At 38.1% G+C, this 20,374-nt stretch overlaps 1 protein-coding gene across 2 annotated transcripts in view; it reads left to right on the forward strand.

The window, feature by feature from the left end:
* Positions 1–20,374, forward strand: part of CFAP251 (cilia and flagella associated protein 251) — a 2,280,288-nt gene that overhangs the window by 2,194,662 nt on the left and 65,252 nt on the right. For both annotated transcript variants that reach the window (XM_044068613.1, XM_044068614.1), the window contains one exon: positions 6,872–6,973. In XM_044068613.1, coding sequence (XP_043924548.1) covers positions 6,872–6,973 — 102 coding nt within the window. The remainder of the gene's footprint in view (positions 1–6,871; positions 6,974–20,374) is intronic.

The raw sequence follows: 20,374 nt of genomic DNA on the forward strand, positions 1-20,374 counted from the left end.
GTGGTGGTATGGGGATTTGTATGGTGCCTGGGAGGATGAGGAAATGTTCAGTTAGGACAGACTTTATTTAAATTCTTCCAGAAATGAGCTCTTGAAAAAGGGTTAGAAAGAAATGTTAGACATAGTGTGCCATTAAACTAACATGAAAGGTATGGACTTAGAAGATTTAAGCAATGCAAAGCAAGTTATCAAGGGCAAATGTAATTGAGAGTGGATGGATAAGATAACTAAGGTTGCTTTTATTAAAACAAATTGGCTGTTAAGATGAGTAGAGTTGGGATTGTACATAGTGATGACTGAGGTCTAAAACCAGTGATGGTTAGACTACATGTGTTAATAACAGAGACTGAAGCTGATTTGGTTGGGATGACTCTGATGGATTAATTATAAAAGGGTGAGACATGACAGTTTCGGCATATAGGGGTTTTAGGAAGGATGGTGCATGAGGAGATGGTTGAGGGAAGGACTGGAGTAAGAAGTTACTGAGGATAAGATGATCAGGCAAAAAGCAACAAAAAGGAAGCTGTTGGTCCACAAGATAAGGGTAAAGGGTAATGAGTAAGTAGTAAGCTTTCTGGTTATAAATCCAGTTAGATTAAAAAGGGATATTTGGTTATTTCAGTGTCAAAATGGGCAGGGAAGGAAAACTTACTGGAATCTTTTATATGAAACAATCTGAATAAAAAGTTAAAACTCTAGCAAGGAAAAAAAAGTCTTGATCTTGTTCTTTGTTGTGAGAAAAGGATAAGGAATTTTAAAGTGTAGGCTTTTTATGCAATAATGACCATGCCCCAGTATGGATCACATTTGATCTAGTGAAGAAGACGGGAGCGGCAAGAAAGACCAAAGCATTAGACTACAAGGGAATATACTTTGGCTACAAAGGGAGGTTTATAAATAATGGGACTCAGAGAATGGCAAGTTAGTCAGTGAGTGGAGGAATTATGGGCTCTTGTAAAGGAAGCAATCTGGGGAGGGACAGAAGAAGAGTTAAACTGTCAAAAATAAAATCAAGATCAGTCTGGTTCTCTAGGGAGGTAAGCATTTTCATAGGGGAAAAAGAAAAAAGGTAGAATGACTATAGAAAAGAGTGATAAATATTGAGACGGGTTTGTAAATGCTAACAGTAAGGCAGCAGGTATTACAATTTCTAAAAGGTAATGGAGAGAAGTTAGTATCAGACTTTAGATCAAGGGAAAAGATCATTTTCAAATATTTTTAGGGTAAGGAAGAGAGCAGAGAAGGCTGGGGAACTGCAGTGGGAAGAAAAAAATCCATAAAGAAAATAATCAGGATTAAGCTCTTAATGAGAAGTTTATTTCATTGTTCACTGAGGAATTAGAAGGTAGAATTTCAGTTTTAAAAGACAAGAAGTCAGTTTGTTGCATGGATGGTGATATAGTAATAACTGAATGGAACGATTCACTCAGAGGTCTAAAGGAGGTTAAAACAAAATGACCAGGTAGTATGCCATTAGTTGATTCTTAAACAAAACTGATGTTCTGTTAAAGCCACTGACAGAATATTCAAAGCTATCCAATAGGTCCCCAAGAGAAGGGGCAGTCCCATAAAACTGCATAGAAATGAAGTGGGAGCTATTCAGGGAGCTATGTACTAAAGTCAAGGCTATTAGATTTCTCAGACCATAATGAGCTGCTGAATGATGCCTGGCATGGATTCCGATCAGATAAAATGTCATATTTATCTGACTTAGTTGTGTGACTGGCTCACTAGGGAAGTGGGCAGAGGCAGCAGTCAATATGGAGTTTGTTAAAACCTTTAAATTAGGTATAGGGTATAAGAGTAGGCAGAAAGCTGCCTAGATGAACTAAAATGGATCAGAGTAATAGACGAGAGGAGGTCATTATCATAGGGAGCTGCAGACAGTGAGAAAGTAAAGCCTGGTGTTACGCAGAGGTCAGCCTTGAGTCGAGTGCTGTTTAGAGTGTTCATTCCTCACCTCACATAGGGGATAGAAAATTGGACTATTGATGGATGTCTCAATGTTGGGGGAAGGTAGGTTAACTGTTGAGGAAATAAACATCAAGAAGGACCCAAGGAGACTGGAGGCTTCTTATGAAAGGTTTATAGCTGCACTGTAACCCGGCCAAATGTAAAGTGTTTTATTTTTGTAATTGTAATCCAAAGGTGAAATATGCAGATGGTGAAGTTAACACTAAAAAATCCAGAACAAGAAACAGACTTGTTGGGCTTATCATTGCAGAAAGCCTACATAATCACAATTTGAAAGTTGTCACTAGCAATTCAGTTGATGGAATGGGTGCAATCAGTGGTTATAGCAGAGTTGGAGTATTAAGTACATTTCTAGTGACCTTGCTAAGAAAGAGAAATCAAACAGTTTTAGTAACAGTACAAAGAAAAAGCAATAAGAATGGTACATAGGGCTGAAAATATGCTATCTGCGATGTTAGTAAATAAGTATGACTTTTTTCCCTTTGAGATAAGGATAGACAGAGGGATCATGATGATGATGTTTTATAAAGTAAAAAATATAAAACGTGAAGGGATTATACTGGATAGGGCAAGTGGAAAAAAACTTATCATAGGTAGATTAGAAAAGCATAGTTTAGTCTGGATATAGTTATTTTAAGGGAAAAAGCAGTGTGTGAATGCATTCACTGGAAGAGTACTGAACTTATAGTTGCCAGATTGCTGACACAGTCTCACTGTCATATCAGACTGAAAGCTATATACACAGTTTAAAATAAACTTTCAATGTAGTTTTACAGATGGAGTACATCCCTCCAGTGTGGAGGCCCTGCCACCACACCATTAGTCTTTGCATATACTGCTTACAAGAGTGCACTATCTCTAAAGGAAGAGAATAATAAAGTTTTCTCCGTTTCTGAACCTGTGCATCCTTTGAGGTGGTATATTTAAAGAACTGACTGTGCAGTTTCCATGCTAAAGACTGTTACATTAAGATGTAACCCATTTAATTGTATTATGACACTCAACTAGATTACAGTAAGCTTCTCCACTGTAGATCATGAGTGGTACATTAAACTTCAGAGAAACAAAGTAGATATAGATTACTTATCTGAATAAATCGTAAAAGCTGCATCACTCATCTCTTGATTCTGCCCAGAATTCCTTCAAAAGATGGGATGAAGAATAGAAGAGAAGCTACTTTATATGATCTCTAACATCCAGGCAGACTAGATGAAGCTAGTCTCTTTTTGCCTCTATTTTGTATAGATTTGTGTGCAGCATACAGCTCCTGAACTCAGAAGTAGATGTATTTTAGTTACAATAGTCATTAACTAAACTATATCTCCCCGATAACATATATATTTACATGTGTGTGTGTGTGTGTATGTGTGTGTGTGTGTGTTTAGTTAAAATATACATATATGTGGTATTAAGTAGCTCAACAAGTGGCACACTTGCCATTGTCATGTGAAGCAGAAGTTCTTCCCAAACCCAACTCTAGTGTAACTTGGAGCAGTGGATGGAGAATTAGAAATTCTGCCCTGGTCTGGCACGTGTCTCTAATGAACAAAGGCAGCCTGTAAGTACTTGACCACCCAAAACTGAGCTTACATATACTGTTTGTAATAATCTTAAGGTTCCCAAAACTTGTCGGATGTATTTGGGATGCATAACTACGCTTAAAATATGGCCCCTGTGGTCATTAACCTACACCTATGAGCCTATGAACTGTCAATGTGCAGAAACATTGATACATATTAGGTTGATTCTTGCACATAAACAACACAATTAAATGAAGAAAAATCTAAACAAAATTACAAAGATTAGAGAAAGAAAACTACCTTTAACTTTCAGAGATGCTTTGTCTGCATAGTGGTACTGTTTAGTAAAGTGTTTTTAGTAAGATAATGTGTAGGGTTGGTATTAAAGCACATTGTTACTCCTGTGTGCTAATCCTAATCCTACCACTACCCCTGCCTCTAATCCATTCCTACACATTAGTTTACAAGTACCTTTCCCTAACAGTATCACTAAACAACACACAAAACAGAAAATCTATCCTTTACTCTAGCACTAACCTGCAAACACTCGCATGCACTCATCCCTAATGCGGAAAGTTTTGGTATAGCCAAAGGTATCCTGCATTAAAATACACTCCTACGTACAGTAACTGTATACACATCTCCACTGATAAAACTTTAAAAAATACAAAAAGAACTGAATAAACTGAAACAGAATACAGTTAAACAAAATAAAAAAGCAGAATTGCAATAAGAAAAAATATACATTGTTTTTGAAACCAGACTGGCAAGCAACATGGTAGATAAGAAAATTTTTTTATAAATATGACAATTTTTGTACCAAAGAAATGGACCTGATACCAGCAATTTCTGTCAGTAACAAAATGATTATTACTGACACAAAAAAGATATCCAGCACTTTTAATTCTAACTTCTCAGAATCAGTGAATACAACATACACTGTCCGTATACCTTCAGCAGCAATTTGCCCTAAAATATCTGAGGGTTGTTTATCAACTTACCAAAAAGGATAGGTTCTACAAAATTTATGGGTCCTGACAATATTCTAGCAATAACTATAGCAAGAATTCACATGAAACCATGGCCCATATTACATCAAATATTTAACATGCTGCTGATATATTCTGTTGTCCCTGACTGCTGGAAAAAGTCTGTAATTACACTGATTTACAAAACGGGTAACAAGATGTAAATGTGTAATTTTTATCCAGTCAGTCTGACATATCTGATCTGCAAATGCTATGAGAGATGTTTATACCATCTTTTGCTAGATCCTAAAAGACATTCCGGAGAACATAATTTGCACCAACATGGATTTACTGTAGTTAAGTCCACCTTTACCACCTTGGTGGAATTTTAGGATGAAGTTGGCCAAACAACTGACCAGGGCCTATGTGCAGGGTGTCTTATATGTTGATCTAGCCAAAGCATTTGATCATCTATCACATTATTAAATGCATCGTTACAGAAGTTTAAATACAATTCCTGTTTAATTAGATTAACAACTGGCTATAGGTAGGACTATATATGTTTCATTTCAAGGCACTCACTCTGAATATATGCCAGCAGTGACAGGTGTACCCTAACACCCTGTCCTTGTACCTTTTCTGTTCAGCCTGTTAGTTTGTACTAGCCCAGTTAACAGATATTTTTGTTATGATAATTAGACCAATGACTGTAAAATAGGGTGTATTGTTACTTCAGAAGAAGATACATTAAACTGTAATAAAACCTTAAAAGGTGTTCTCTGATTGGGCAAAAGTAGTTGGCCTTCAGTTTAGCCATATCAAAGATCAGGTCATGCATTCTTCAAACGCAAACAAAAAATATTAATATTAGATAATCAAACTCTTGAAGAGGTTTCTTCATATAAGGAGCTGGGTATTCGTATTTCCTCAGACTCTTCATTTGACAGATACACAAATGTTATCAGAAAGCATGCCCTAAATTAGTTAAGACTATTATTTAAATCTTTAGGTTTGAGGGATTAGTTAAATCTTGTTACTTTATATACGACTGATCCTGGAATACAATTCATTTTGCCTTTTAACTAGGAAACAGTAGAACAGAATTGAGTCTGTCTAGAGACAGTTAACTGAGGGATTCCATCCACCTGGGATTTGTGCTACACAAAAAGGTACAAAAAATGTAAACTTATTTACCTTACATTACAGACACTTTGGGGGCAAAGCAGTTACTGCACACAAAGCTTATAAAGTGGAGGTGTTACAGTTTGCACTTAATCTTCATTTATTGTCTAACCCAAAAATCTGTGATAATTGCAGCCACAGGTGTCTGAGGAATAATTTTATCACTCAAATGATGCATAGGATTTGGAAAGAAAATACACAGACGCATACGATTATTGGGGAATATCAGTCCATTTAAGGAAAACTAGCAAAGTAGATGGGAAACAAAGTGTTTGATGCACGTTTTAAGGAGTCAGTGTTTCTTGATGGTGACTAGACCTGAACACTGCACACTAAATATATGAAATATGTGAAACTTAGCCAGAATATTATAAAATCTTGATATTTATTTTGGAAACATACTGTAATCCTGTTACATCTGGGGCTCAGAAACAAATACATAATGTTTGCATACAGGCAGCTGGAAATAAAGGTTAGTTTTCATCTTTGACTAAATAAACAATTGCTCTTGTACTTGATTTAGTGAGCAACATCTCTTATATCCATGATAGCAGAAACCCTACCAGGCAGCTAAGATTGTTTCATACTTAAAAAATTGCAGGTCCCCTGTCACACACAGTAGGCTTATCAAAAAATCGAATGCACTGAGCACGAGATAGCAATTTGTTGATTTTACAGTTCCTTGTCAGTGTTTCCCATTGTTTTAATAGGACATTGAGAGTGCTATTCCTTCCACAAGTGATTTCACTTTTTCCAGGTGTTTCTGTTTTCCTTTGATTTTGTGACAGTGGAACTAATATGTAAAGGAAAGGGTGGTGTGAAGTTTTCCACATAGATTGTAGAAGAGCTTGCCCCACCTCCACAAAGAGACATTGACTTTATTGTTTTTTGATATAACGACTAATCACCCAGTTGTGATCAACTCACTGGTTCATCAGGGAGTTGGATATTTGTACGGGGTCCATTAATGTAGAAGGCAGATAGACTGGACACATCTTGCCATTTCACTGGTGATTGACTATAATTACACTTACTGTCTCTACATAGATATTCCAGATGCGTAGATAGTAACAGATGGTCTGCAGTGTTAGTTATGAAACAAAAGTATTCTTTGGGATGAGAAACAAGGCATTTCTTATTTAATGTAGATAATAAATTTAGAAGTTGGTGAAAACTGTAAAGGTGTACAATGTGTGTCAAAAGCAAACATAAATGTTGTGTTTTCAGGTGAACACATGACTGAGGAGGAACTTGCAGAATACTTCACCACCCTGCTGGGCTTGAATCCTGAAGGAGGAAGATGTGAGATAGGCAGTTATGACTCCAAAGGTATAGTAAAACAGTATTTGTTTATAATATAAAAAACCCGGTGACCAAAAGAGAATTAGATAAACAGACTGATAATTAAGGTTAGTGGGATGGATGGACAGATGGATGGTCAGAGAGAGAGAGATGGATGCATATATCCAGGGATGGATGGCTCCATGGACAGAATATGGCACTGTTTGCTTAACTCACATTTCTCTAGAACTATTTTATCAAGATGAACAAGTTAAAATGGCTTTTAAATAAATGTACAGAATTATTAAAATGTTTTCTGTGTGTGGCTTTGCTTGACCCCCTTTTTATGCACAAAGACACCCTTGACACCATGAGACTATTATTCTCTCTCCAAAACTACCACATTATAGAGGAAAAAACATTTACTCTGACTTCAAGATTTCAGTTATTTAAATGTTTCATGGATGTTATTGATTGACTTCTTTTGAAGTATTTTAGACATCTTAAAGACTTTTGATGCTATCTGCCACCCTATTCTACTTCAAACATGTACAAGCCTACAGCTGTCAGAGAGGGTTTCTGTGATGGCTTAGAAGCTATTTGGCAATTTCACATTTCTGCCAATAATGGCAGAACTAGTCTGTAAACATTTTGATAGTCAGCCCTCAGAGGGTCAGTTTTTTGATCCTTATTCTTCTAAACAATTCTTCTTTCGGCTTTTTTCCCGGTTAGGGGTCGCCACAGCGGATCACCTGTCCACTCATGTTTGGCAGTGGAGTTTTACGGTGTCGAGTTGCCAGCCTGGTGCCCAACCGTCCATAGAAGGCACACACATGCACGCACTCACGCCTAGGGCCAATTTTTTTCTTGGCAAAGGGCAACATACTGTCCAGACTTGCCTGACTTTCAGTAGTAGAAGTGCCAAGAAGGAAATAATAGCAGAACCGCTAAATGATGATCAGGAAACAAACCTTCAGGAAGCTGCTAAGAAATCTGCAGCATTATTATTTGGAAAGGGAGAAGATAACGAAGAAAAGTGAGTAAAACTGGGTCTTGATATACATAATGGAAATGTGATACAGACATATTAAAGTATCCATGGACATAATGAGACCTGATTGCATGAGCCCACAAGCAAAATAATTAAAATTATATATTGTCAGACTATATTAAAAAACAACTTCACAGAACAAGGCAGAGACATTTTCCTGGTTAAAATGCTATTCAAAGTTACTTCTCACCTTTACACCATGAAGCCTAGCTTTAACATGTCCTACTTCCTATGAGATGCCACCCCTTATCTTTGTTATACCTACAGGATTAACCTTTCCATCATTCAACACCACTTGCAGTTCATCCATCTTTTTCTCCAAAGACTTGACAATGCAAAATATTACTTAGCCTAGTCTTCCTTCGCCCTTCCAGCAGCATTTTAGCAACTGTGACTCCTTACACATCAACATTTTTATCTCCTCTGCCTACTGTTCTTAATTCCATATAATATTATACAAGACTTTGTTGTATATTTATTTACTTATTTTTTGTTGACTGGGTTAGTGCCACTAGGCTAGTAGCTTTTCAGGGGAGAGCCGAGGTGGTACTTATATTACTAGGGAAAATTTTGCTTGAACATCTGGGAACTTACTCTACTCTTTTCAGTAGGTGCTGTGGGATCTTTTATAGCCACATGAGCTGCCACCAACTCAAGCAGATGGGGCATCAGTTTAACATCTCATCTGAAGGAAGGCACACTTAGGAGTGCAGCACCCCCTTATACTGCACTGCAATGTCAGTAATTGATCTACCTGGTATGGGGGTAGAAGCCACAGCCTTATACACCAAAGGTGAGTGTGCTACCTGTTGCACCACTAACACTGCATGGTCTTATCTTTGTCCATTCCACCTCCTTTGTAGGCTTTCAGCATCACTTTGAACATTCAAGTTTTGTTGGATGAACTTCTACTTTTAAGAAATCCATTTTATTCATGGGTGTTAAATATCCCACTACATTGTCTAAATATTTGACAAGTATTTAAGCATAAATTGATGTCTTTATGACCCATGAGGCTGCAACTATTATTTACTACAGGGTCTTTTTTTAAGAAGTAATACAGTTAAGCCTCTCATCTTGCATGTAGATGAGAAAATGATCTCATCTATTCATTGAAAACAAATGTAATAATATAGTACCCTGTGACAGGTAAGTATTTTGTAGACTCCATGTTTGTGTTTTATCTTTTTAAAGAAGGCTGACTGATGTTAATGATTGAAGAGCAGAAATAGGTTTTATGAAATGTATTATTCTCTTTTTAAATTTGAGTATAGCAATAGTTGAAAAGATTTTAAATTTGTAAGCTCATCACCTCCACCTACAAGATTCTGGTGAATTATCTCTATAATGATTTAAAAAGTTATCTCATTGGGCATGTACATGCTACATTCAATTCTTCATAGGTTCATAGATTAGTACTAGGCTAACTTCCCTTTTGGGTCATTTTAAGCCTAGCCAATTGCCTCACATGAGAATCAAACCCTGCAGCTTATGTCTGTAAGGTAAACACCTTAACCATTATGCCAACCTCCTACCCTAAAACCATAAAATAAAACCCATTTCTGTAGCTCATGTACTTGCAGACTTTATCAAAGTTAATAGAAGGTGTCTCCTTCCCAGCAGCAAAATTAGCAATCTTTCTTAATCTTTCTGCAATATCATATTTTCAGTTTTGTCTACTATTCCCATACATATTCCTTACTTTCTATCATAATGTCATTTTGCATTTATTGACTTCGTTAATATACTCTGAGAGAAGAGATTTAGTCATGCAGATAAACTAACAAACTCTCGAGAAATGCTGTTTTTAGGCAAATATTCAAAATTCATTTCCTGCTAAAAACAGATACTTCCCCTTTTTTAACTTTACCTGAGGCAACGTGTAATCGTTTCTGCATGCAAATTAAATGGTTATTGATTATTGGTTTATCAGAAGCATATGCTTCATTAAACCTGCTTAAAAGAGAAATGCTGGTGAATAACAGGAAATCAGCATAACATTTTGATGCAGCAAAAGTTCTAAGGTCTCCAGAATGTAATCAACACAAGAGCCCTCCATACAGAATTTGGAAATCTGATGCATACTCTTCTATGTGTCAGGTATATTCTGACAATATTTGATCGGACTTTTTATCAGTTTATTTAAGATTTCTATTTGAAACTGATCTGTCCAATGAAGAATTTATCACAGCAATACATTTGCTCATTAAAATTATAGTTTTGTGTTGCTGAGAGGCTCTCCTGTATACAAATTCTGAAAAAAAGAGTATGCCTATCTTTTTTAGGAACCAGGTTAATATTATTGGTAGATTAACTTAAGGTAGAAGGGGCATGGGAGATTGACCAGCATGTAGGAGAAGTGATGGTAGTAATACAGATGATGTCCTGGTCTATGGTGATAAACTGAGACCTGAGTTATATGATGAGGCTCGCTGTTCTATAGCCTCATCAATGGTTATGAACACTGAATAGTAACTAAAAGGAAGAGATCACACTCACAAGCAAATGAAATGAGGTTCTTTAGGAGAGTAGATGGGCTTATGCTGCATAACAGGGGAGCTCAGCAGAATTTGAGGATCTCAGATTATAGCTGCTGCTTCTCTGTGTTGGAAAGAGTCAGTTAATGTTGGTATAGGCACCTCTTAAGGATGACCTCTAGGCATCACCCATGGGAGGAGGTCTTGAAGTAGTCCCAGAACACTTTGAAGGGATTATATCTGTCATCTCACTTAGGAACACCTGTAACTCCCACAGGATGAGCTGAAGATGTTGCTATATTTCATGGCATCTACATAGTGGCACAGCAGATAATGTTGTCACCTCACAGCAAGAGGTTCCTTGGTTCGATTCTCATCTGGGTGCCTTCTGTGCAGAGTCTGCATGTATTTCCTGGGATCACATTGGTTTCCTCTGGGTGTTCCAGTTCCCTTCCACATTCCAAAGACATGCAGTGAGTGGATTAGACACTCAAAATTGGCCATAGGTGTGAGTGTGCATGTGAGTGCGATGTGGAAGAAGTATCATGGCAGGGATAGCCACCTGGTGGTGTAAGCCTTGGCTGTAGGTAATTGTCTCTGTTGAAGTGACACCCCAATGCCATGTGCAAAAATGGGAAAAAGGACGGATGGATGGATGGAGATGAAGATGTTGCTAGAGATAGGTAAGTATGGTTTACTCTACTAAACATGTTACCACTGTGACCTTTACCAGCCCAAGTTTATATACTTCAAAAACTTACTTAATCAATTCTACTGTGAAATAATACGAGTGAATAAAGTATTTTGACATACTACCTCTTTCAAACTATATCATCTTCATTGTCATCTTAATAAGTGTAATTTGATTTAATATCAAATGATATTCTTGTGTGCGGAATGTATATGTCTTACTTCTTAAGGTGTTTGATTGCTTTACATCTTTTAACTAAAGAGTCCAAGCAATTAACTTTCCATGCAATAACTAAAAATATTCAAATGTGCCACGAAAGTGTAGTAATTCTTTCTTGCCTCCAAGTGTTTGGTTTTCCAGTTTACCTCCTGAAGGGGCTTCCTTCTGTATAGAGTCTTTGTGATTTTCTGGGCGCATATGGGTTTTTGCTGGTCAGTTGACCTTCCTCCCACTTCCCAAAAAATATGCCACAGGCAAATTATTGATTCTTCAGATTACCCATCCATCTGCATGTAGTGTGTGTTAATGTGTATTTCCATCCTGTGAAGGACCGCCATCCACTCCAGGATTAGTTTTTCTGCCTTGAAGCCACTGAATGCTCAGTAGGCTCCAGCTCTCACACAGTCCTAAAATGGACACAGCTGCTGTCAGAGAATGAATACATTTGTTGCATATATAATATATATGCACAATACAATATACATGCTACTTTCTAACTGTCACATACACAGATGACAAAATAGCCGTGACAGCATAGACTCAAATGGTGAAAAAAAGAGAAAAGCCACTTAATTATATGTCTGTGTATATATATATATATATATATATACACACACACACACACACACACACACACACACACACACACACACACACATATACATACACACACCCATATGTATTATCTCTGTATCTCTCTCTTTCTATATATATATATATATATATATATATATACATATACATATATATAAATATATATATATACATATTCATATATATAAATATATATATATATATATATGTATATTTATACACACGTATACACACATATGAAGAAGTGATAAAATTACTAAGCAATTACCATACACCTGCCTTCTGTACTTGAGCAAAAAACTTCTTGTTTAGCATATCACTGATGTCAAGAAAGAACCAAAACAGTGGTATGAGCTTTCCAGTGTTAATGTACTTAGCACATACCTATATGAATTAATTTCATCCTGTTGAATTACATTATAATGGACTGTGAAACTCAATATTACATTCCCAGCTTTCTGAAAGACAGAACTTAAAATTCAGAAATACATAAAAGCTTGTGTTTTTTCAGGCAGAGAAATGTTGACAGTGATCAATGGTTAAAAATTTTAAATTATCTCTGTTCCCTAGGACATTGCAGGTTTACAAAGACAGCACCATTGTGACGTGGCACACAAGCAAACAAGAGGATACCATATAGGCATTTTTTAGGTCATGCATTAGGTACTAAAGGAGGTGAAAAAAACTTCTACTAGGAAATCATATATGTGCAAGTGAAAATTATTTTCTAGCTGGTGCCTTTACAGGAACATGACCTTGTTCAGGCTCTGCAGCTTTTGGTTCTTGATTATTTGTGTGAGTTAATGTCCCCTGGTCTAGCTTTTGCCTCTATCAGGGTGCATTTGTTGGACATTTCTGATTGTCTGCCCCTTGATCCCCCCTTTGTAACCATACACAAGTTAAACAGTTTTGAAAGGGGTGTTGCACATCTGTCCACATAGGCAACAGGTCACTTCTTGGAATCTAAACTTTATGCTTGAAATGCTAACTCTTTCTCCATTTCAACCAGTTCATTTGTGTGAATTGGTGTTCATTGCTGTAACATCTCCTAGGAGTGCGTCTGAGTTGCAAACACTGATGGTGAGTCAACCCTATTTCCTTTTCACAAGTACACAATTTCTTTGAGAACTAACCCTTCCTTTATGTCTGAAGTGGTCTCAGAGTTTACTTTAAACCAGAATATTCATCTCATTGTCTTCTTTCCTGAACCCAAGAATAAGGAAAAAATGATTGTTCTCACTCTAGATGTCAACTAGTAACTCAGGTACTCCCTAGATAAGAATTAAGCCTTCAGGAAAGCTGATCTTCTCCTGTGAAGGTAAGAGGAAAAGAACAACCAGTGTCAAAGCAGACTGTTTCATGGTGGTTGTCTAATGCCTACTGCGTTTCATTATACTCACCATAACAAGCCACTTCCAATCAGGGTTAGGGCTCATTCCACATGAGCTTTGGCTTCTCTGTGGCTTTCTGGAAAGGGGTGGACTCTAGAAGCATTCTAGAGTTAGCAACTTGGTCATCTGTACATACTTTTACAAAGCACTACAAACTGTGCTCCTTTCCCAGGTCCAGAATTGGCTTTACTTAGACCATTCATCAGAGGCTCTTGGAGTCATAGATAATTAGCCTCCTCTTTTTTTAGTTTTGTGTCATATGGTAACTTACCCATATTGCTGTAACAGTGATCTATATACGTAAAGCAATCCAGTTGCTTAAGTAAACTTACTATAACAGCAGATGTTCAAATAGATAACCGTTGCACTAGCCTCCATTTCCTCCATCTCCTTTATTTTAGCTGGTTTCTTTTGATGTTGGCAGGGTGCAGATGTATACACCCTTTTGTATATAGTTTACTGTTGAATTGTTCCCTAGCAGTATTCTTTCAGGGCTGTTACCTCCCTTCCTAGGTTAAGAAATGCTCTGAGTTAATTTGTAATGTAACTTTCTTTATATGGAGTTCCTGACAGTTGGACCATGTGTAAGGCACTATTAAGCTTTGAAAAGCTGGCTGGTCATGAAGGTTGGGGCCCATATAGCGTGGGCTACTGCAACTGTGATCTTGTAGAATATCTGCTGTTATGATAAGTTTACTTACACAACTGTACTTACACATTGAGGCATTCTCAGGTCATTATTTCTGTCTCCTCCCTGTGCTTTGTTTCAGACTTGTTTGCATAGTAATATTTCAGTATAATATAATTTAAATTCAGCATCTAAAGTTACTAGAACAAAATATCTTCCCCTTTGTAGAGCCAAACTGCTTTGCATAAAATTTTGTAAAAATATACCTGCAATTTTTTGTGAAGGAGAATAAATTCTAGAATCTACAGTTTATTGATGTGTATGACTTGTGTTCTACCACATCTTATATTGCTATAAAATTGTTCTATTGTATTTTATATCTTTGTTTAATTTTTCTTCAATTTTTTTCCTGATCTTGTCTCATACTGTGTTTAATTTTAATGACCAGTTTATTTATTTCAGTTTTCAAAGTTTTATTTCAACCCCAGTTCCTTTTCTTATATTTTTATCTCTTATCGTAATTGTTTTGTTGTTATGGAAATGTACCTTTCTGATCTTGTTTACCTAGATCATGCTGTTTAACATTTTTAAATGCATTTATTTATGTATTTATTTTGAATTTAGACAATTTCCCATTCAAAACTTGTATTCCTTCTGCTGTCTTACCACTGAATGAATTACTCCAGTTAGTTTTACTTAGTGACTGTTTTGCTTATGACTCTGTTATTAATCTTCTGTACATTGCTTAGATTTCAGAATTGCAGAATTATCTAGTAGCAGTTTAACTTTTATAATCCTATGATCGCTACACATCAAAAGTGGCAAAACTTGACAAGAAGTTAACAGTCCTTTCCCTAGGAACACAAACAATATTCAATATGTTGCATTCCCTGGTAGGTTTGTTTACAATATCCAACAACTGTTGTCCCTAAACAAATGTAAATAATTTCCTTGGTACTTATGTATTATCGCAACCACATTTTCAAGTGAATGGTGGTTGCTTTCCCTTGTGTCAACTGGGAACGATTAAGTATGAGAAAACCTCAGACGCATGTTTTCTTTAATGTGTTCTTGTTTTTAGGAAGGTTTCTCACTTCAGATGAAAAAAATTAAGGTTTGAAATAATAGGTTCCCCATTTACTGCCAGTGTCTCAAGATGTCAGTTAAGCAAGTTCCCCCATTCCACACTTAAAAACACGTTCCGCGTTCCTTTTTTTTCAGCCTTTGCCCTGACAAAAGAAAGCATCGGGAAACAAAAAGCCAAAGCAGTATACCCTGTCTGACTCCTTACAAAGTGATCGGGAAGGGTAGTAGACTGTTAAACGCTATCTTGGTGGTTTTTGTATTTATTTTTGGTTTGTAAAACAAGTATGGGTTTTCAAACATTGCTTGCGATTTTTGGCTAGCTAATCCGTTGGAGAATTAGACGTCTGATAGGAAGCAAAGACAATCAAGGGGATTTTCGAGTAGAAAATGGCGGCAGTACTGCAAGATCATTTAAACATCTGATTAACCTCTCTAATATAATTGATCCATAAAGTGAGACTAGCATTGGGGGGACGAAAGGAAGTTAGCAGATGCAAAAGATTTTGCAGTACTGCTGTTTTCTACTTTAAAAAAAAAGTCTCCCTTGATTGTCTTTGCATCCCATCAGACATTCTTCTGATGCACGTAAAAGGGCCCAGAGACTGCAACTAGTTTCTCCAGTCAAGCCACCGCAGAGTCGATGAAGAAGCAGCGGAAGAAAATGGTGACTGCTTTACCAAGCCCTCTGTTTACAACCCCAGCCTTAGATCACACCTTAAAAATGTTTGAACTTTCTTGTAAAACACGTATCAGACAGACCTTACAAGGTAAGACCAAATGTCCGTTCTTCAATTTTATGTCAATTATCGCAGCATGAAAATGTGGTTGCGATAATACGTAAGTACCATTTCCTTACTAATATTGTAGAATCAATCTTATTCCAGTCTGTTTCAGGAAAATTTAAGTCCCCAGCTACTATTACTTTTCCTTCTGTGTTTCATGCAAGACCGGTATGAATTCCTCTAGGCCATCAGCACTTGACTTTGGTGGTCTATACATTCCAACAATATTTTCCAGGGTTGTCTTTATTATCACAGTTATGCAATCTACAATACTGGTGTTATCCTCAAAGGTGTAATAATTGCATGTCTCATAACAATCATTAACCACTACCATAACATCCCCCCCTAATTTTTTGTTAGAAGGTCTGTTACAGAAAACATTTATACCCTTGCAGAACTTGTTTCCAATCATTGTTCTTTAACCATGTTTTACAAACAATAACATCAGTCTTATGTGAATGCAGCAAATTTTTCCAATAAAACATTATTGTTAATGTGCCTAGCATTAACAACCAGTACAAATAAATTCAGTTTTGTTTCCAAACAAAATCATAGGCTTGTTACAATAAAGCCTGATCTACTCTTGGTGCAGTTTACACAACTCATATTATCATAACCAAGATAACACAACCAAACATTAGCTTAGCTTGTAGTACAAAAAAATGGAACTGCAAACTAGCCAAAATGAGTGAAAACTAAACATATTAACAAATATACATTAGTTGTTACCTTACAGATAAATCATATTTTGCTGTCTGTGAACTGTTAAATTTCTGACCTGGAAAAAATCCAGTATCTGCTGTATTCTCTTCCCTTGTCTTGACAAGTGAACTTCATTCTGTTTAAATAAGTATGTGCCCCAAATTAGGTTTTGATATTCTACATATTCTCCCTTTTTTAAAAAATAGGCTATTTTTCATGTACTTTTTCACCCCAATTATTTTTTTTTTCATTCACACTGGCCTGAACCTCCTTTCTATATGTGATTTGTGGAAAGCATGCATTAACACCTGTTCATTCTGTGACATGAAAGAGGGCTGGAAGTTCCCTGCTAATAGTCAGAGAGTCTTTGAAGACGAGATCATTTTAACCAACATGAATAAAAACAACTCCGTACTTCCTTACATGTAGGCATTTTAAAACAATTCTCACATCCTGCATTTTTCTTCCTGTAGATTTATCCTCTTGTAAATGTATGACTTCCTTTAATAAATGAATCTCAGATTGCTAGTATATTATTTCTGACCAGCTCTGACAAATCTCCCACATCTAATTCAGTGATGTCTGCTCTTGCAGTTGTTACAGAATGATCTTCATCACCATTAGTCTTACTACTCTCACTGTTTTCACCATTTACAGCACATGCAAACCTGCAGTTCTCATCTAGCTGGCTTTGTAGTTCCACAGCCTCAGCTGTGTTGTCAACACCAGTCTTTTTTCTAACTCTTTGTGTTCTTTAATCCAAGTTCAGTTTAGATTTATAGGTTCATAGGTTCATACTAGGCTATCTGCCCTAGGGTATTTATAAGCCTAGCCAGAGTGTGTTTGGCTTTCGCCACCCATTTTAAATGAATTTTGCTATGCCCTTTTTCGAGGTTAGTATACTGTGCCTCTGTCTAACAGTGACACAGAAGTGACACCCGGGGTAAACCTACGATCTTCCATCCACTCATCAAGATTCCTCTTGAAGAGAGTCAATGAGGGACTCTGCCTAACCTGGACTGTGATTTTATTCCAGAGTGAAGGGAGCCTCTGGGTTATGAATCTGTCCCTCCAGCATTTCCTATTTATTTCAGTGCTAAGGTTCAAGTCTCTCGAGCGCGTAGCTCGATGGGATTTGGATTTTCTGAGGTGCAGCATGTCCATTAATTCTATACTGGACATGGCTTTATACGTCAGGCACAGATCGCCTCTGAGCAGGCGGTATGCCACTGAGTAGAGCTGGAGTTTCTTTAACCGGGCAGCATATGGCATCTGTTTGAGCCCTTTGATCCTCTTGGTGAGGTACTTTTGGGGTCTTTCCAGTTGCTGTAGGTGTCTGTTAAAGTACATCCCAAAAGGGGCATTGTACTCAATTATGGGCCTGATGAGGGATGAGTAAAGAGGCACGATGACCTCCCCTGATCTAGATGTGAATCCCTTCATGATTAGGTGGGCTATATAAAATGTTTTTCTAACCACTTTGGCCACGTGGTTGTCAAATGAGAGATTGCTATCAACTTGGGTCCCCAGGTCCCTAATTACTTCTTCTGTACTTAATGGATTACCACCTATGTGGTAATTTGTGGGCACTTTGTTTTTGCCAAAGGGGATGACTATACACATTTTGGCATTTAGCTTGAGGCCATGGCTCTGGCACCAGTTGTCTGTTTCTATGAGGCCCTTTTGGAGGATGCGTGTGTTGGCTGCAGAGTCGATTATGGCGCCCAGTTTGCAGTCATCTGCGAACTTGGTCAGCCACAGTCCTTCCGTGTTGGCCTGTACCTCCGAGAAATATATACCGAACAAGAGAGGTCCCAGGACTGAGCCTTGTGGGACGCCACTTGTAACTGGTTTGGAGTCTGACATGGCTCCAGAAATTCTAACCATGTGGGTTCTGTCCTTGAGCCAGTTTGCAACCCATCTAGTGACATAGGGGTTTATATTTAAGCTGGTGAGCTTATCTATAATTCCCGAGTGGGGTATTGTATCGAAGGCTTTTGCGAGGTCCAGGTAGGCTGTGTGGACCACCTTCCCCTCGTCAATGGCCTTGGTGACTGTTTCAAAGAAATCGACCAGGTTTAAGAGGCAGGATATGCCCTTAACAAAGCCGAACTGGGTAGGATCCAGTGTCTGTAGGTCCCCAATATCTTTATTTATGAGGTCCATGATGATTCTTTCAATAGCTTTGCAGACTAAGCTAGTCAGGCTTATGGGGCGATAGTTTCCAGAATCCATTGAGGCACCACCTTTGTGGAGGGGGACCACTGTTGCTGTACGCCACTCTTTGGGTACATATCCTGTGGTAAGGCTGAGATTGAACAGTAGTTTTATGTTTGGATTTAGCTCTTCTTGGAGTTCATGTAGGACGCAGCCCGGGACACCGTCTGGTCCCATTGATGCTGTGTTTTTTGCTTTGGAGAGGGCGGCTCTTACCTGAGCATCTGAGATGTCAGGGGGCGGCACTCTGCTGGGATAGATATTTGCCCTTTTGGTGGGGGGGGGGGTTGCGCTGAACCTGTCAGCTAGGATGTTGGCAATGTCTGTGGGTTCGGTGTATTTTTTGTCATATTGGACTAATTCTGAGCATATCTGGGAATTCCCACCCAGGTTCCTAACATAACTAAAGAAAGCCTTGTGATTATCCTTAGTGTCCTGTGCAATTTTTCTCTCGAAGCTGGCCTTAGGCGATTTTATAAGTGCCCGTAGTTTTTTGCTAACACTGATCAGAGATGCCTTCCCTTTTTGGGATTTTGCTCTATCATGTAGTAGCTTCCTCCTTCTATTGTATAGTTTGTTTATGGCTGGGGTCCACCAGACAGGACGCCTGCCTTTAGAGGATTGGGTCTTGGTTTTATTTGGGATTGCATGATCCATGCATTCCTGAAGGTGTTCATAGAATGCGTTTATAAAGGATTCTGCGGTCTGGGCCGTATTTTCCACAGGCCCGGGGGCTTTGAAGGATTCCACCTCGGTTTTGAGGAGTGTGAAATTTGCTTTAGAGAAGTTTTTCACTGTGATTTTCTGGGCAGGGGATGGGGTTGGGATGTGAATATCCAGTGAGATTAGTTTATGGTCTGATCTTACCAGTGAGGGATACACTTCTGGTCTGGAGCATAGAGTCCCCATGTTGGTGATGATCAGGTCCAGTATGTTTTCCCCTCTTGTGGGAGTGGTAACAAGTTGTTCCATAGCATTTGAGTTTATAAATTCTAGAAACCTTTGAGCTAGGGTGTTAGAGCTAGAGTAATGCTCCCAGTCTATGTTTGGGTAGTTGAAGTCGCCCAATATAATGGTGTTTGGAGAGACCTTCATATTTTCCAGTGTTCTCAGGAAGGCCGAGTGGGGTTCCTTGGTTTGGGAGGGTGGTCTGTAGCAGGCTATAAACTGGAAGGCAGTTTTACCCACTGTTAGTTGCACATGGATAGTATCTGATGCTTCGTGCTGTGCCACCAACCTGGAGGTGTGGGTATCTTTGACGAATATTGATACTCCCCCCCTCCTTTTCTTGTTCGGTCCGAGTTTTGGGGCCGAAAAGCATGGTATGAGGTATAACCTGGTAGTGCTGGGGTGCTCTCGGGAGCCTTGAACCAGGTTTCTGTTACTGCACAGATATCGATGTTCTCCATGCTAAGGAGAGTTTCGAGTGTATGCATCTTGAGGTTTAGACTTCTGGTGTTGAGTAGCATTACTCTTAGTTTCTTATCCCTTATGATACCTATGGAGGTGGGTTTGTCTTTTGAGCCTTGCCTAAAAAAGTCACTATGGGGGTAGCAAGAGCCTTTGCCAATATCCGAAAGCCCAGGGGTGACAGGTGCAAGCCGTCCCTAG

This window comes from Protopterus annectens, chromosome 4.part0, assembly GCF_019279795.1.
Source record: "Protopterus annectens isolate FY-2018-M chromosome 4.part0, PAN1.0, whole genome shotgun sequence".
Lineage (NCBI taxonomy): Eukaryota > Metazoa > Chordata > Ceratodontiformes > Protopteridae > Protopterus > Protopterus annectens.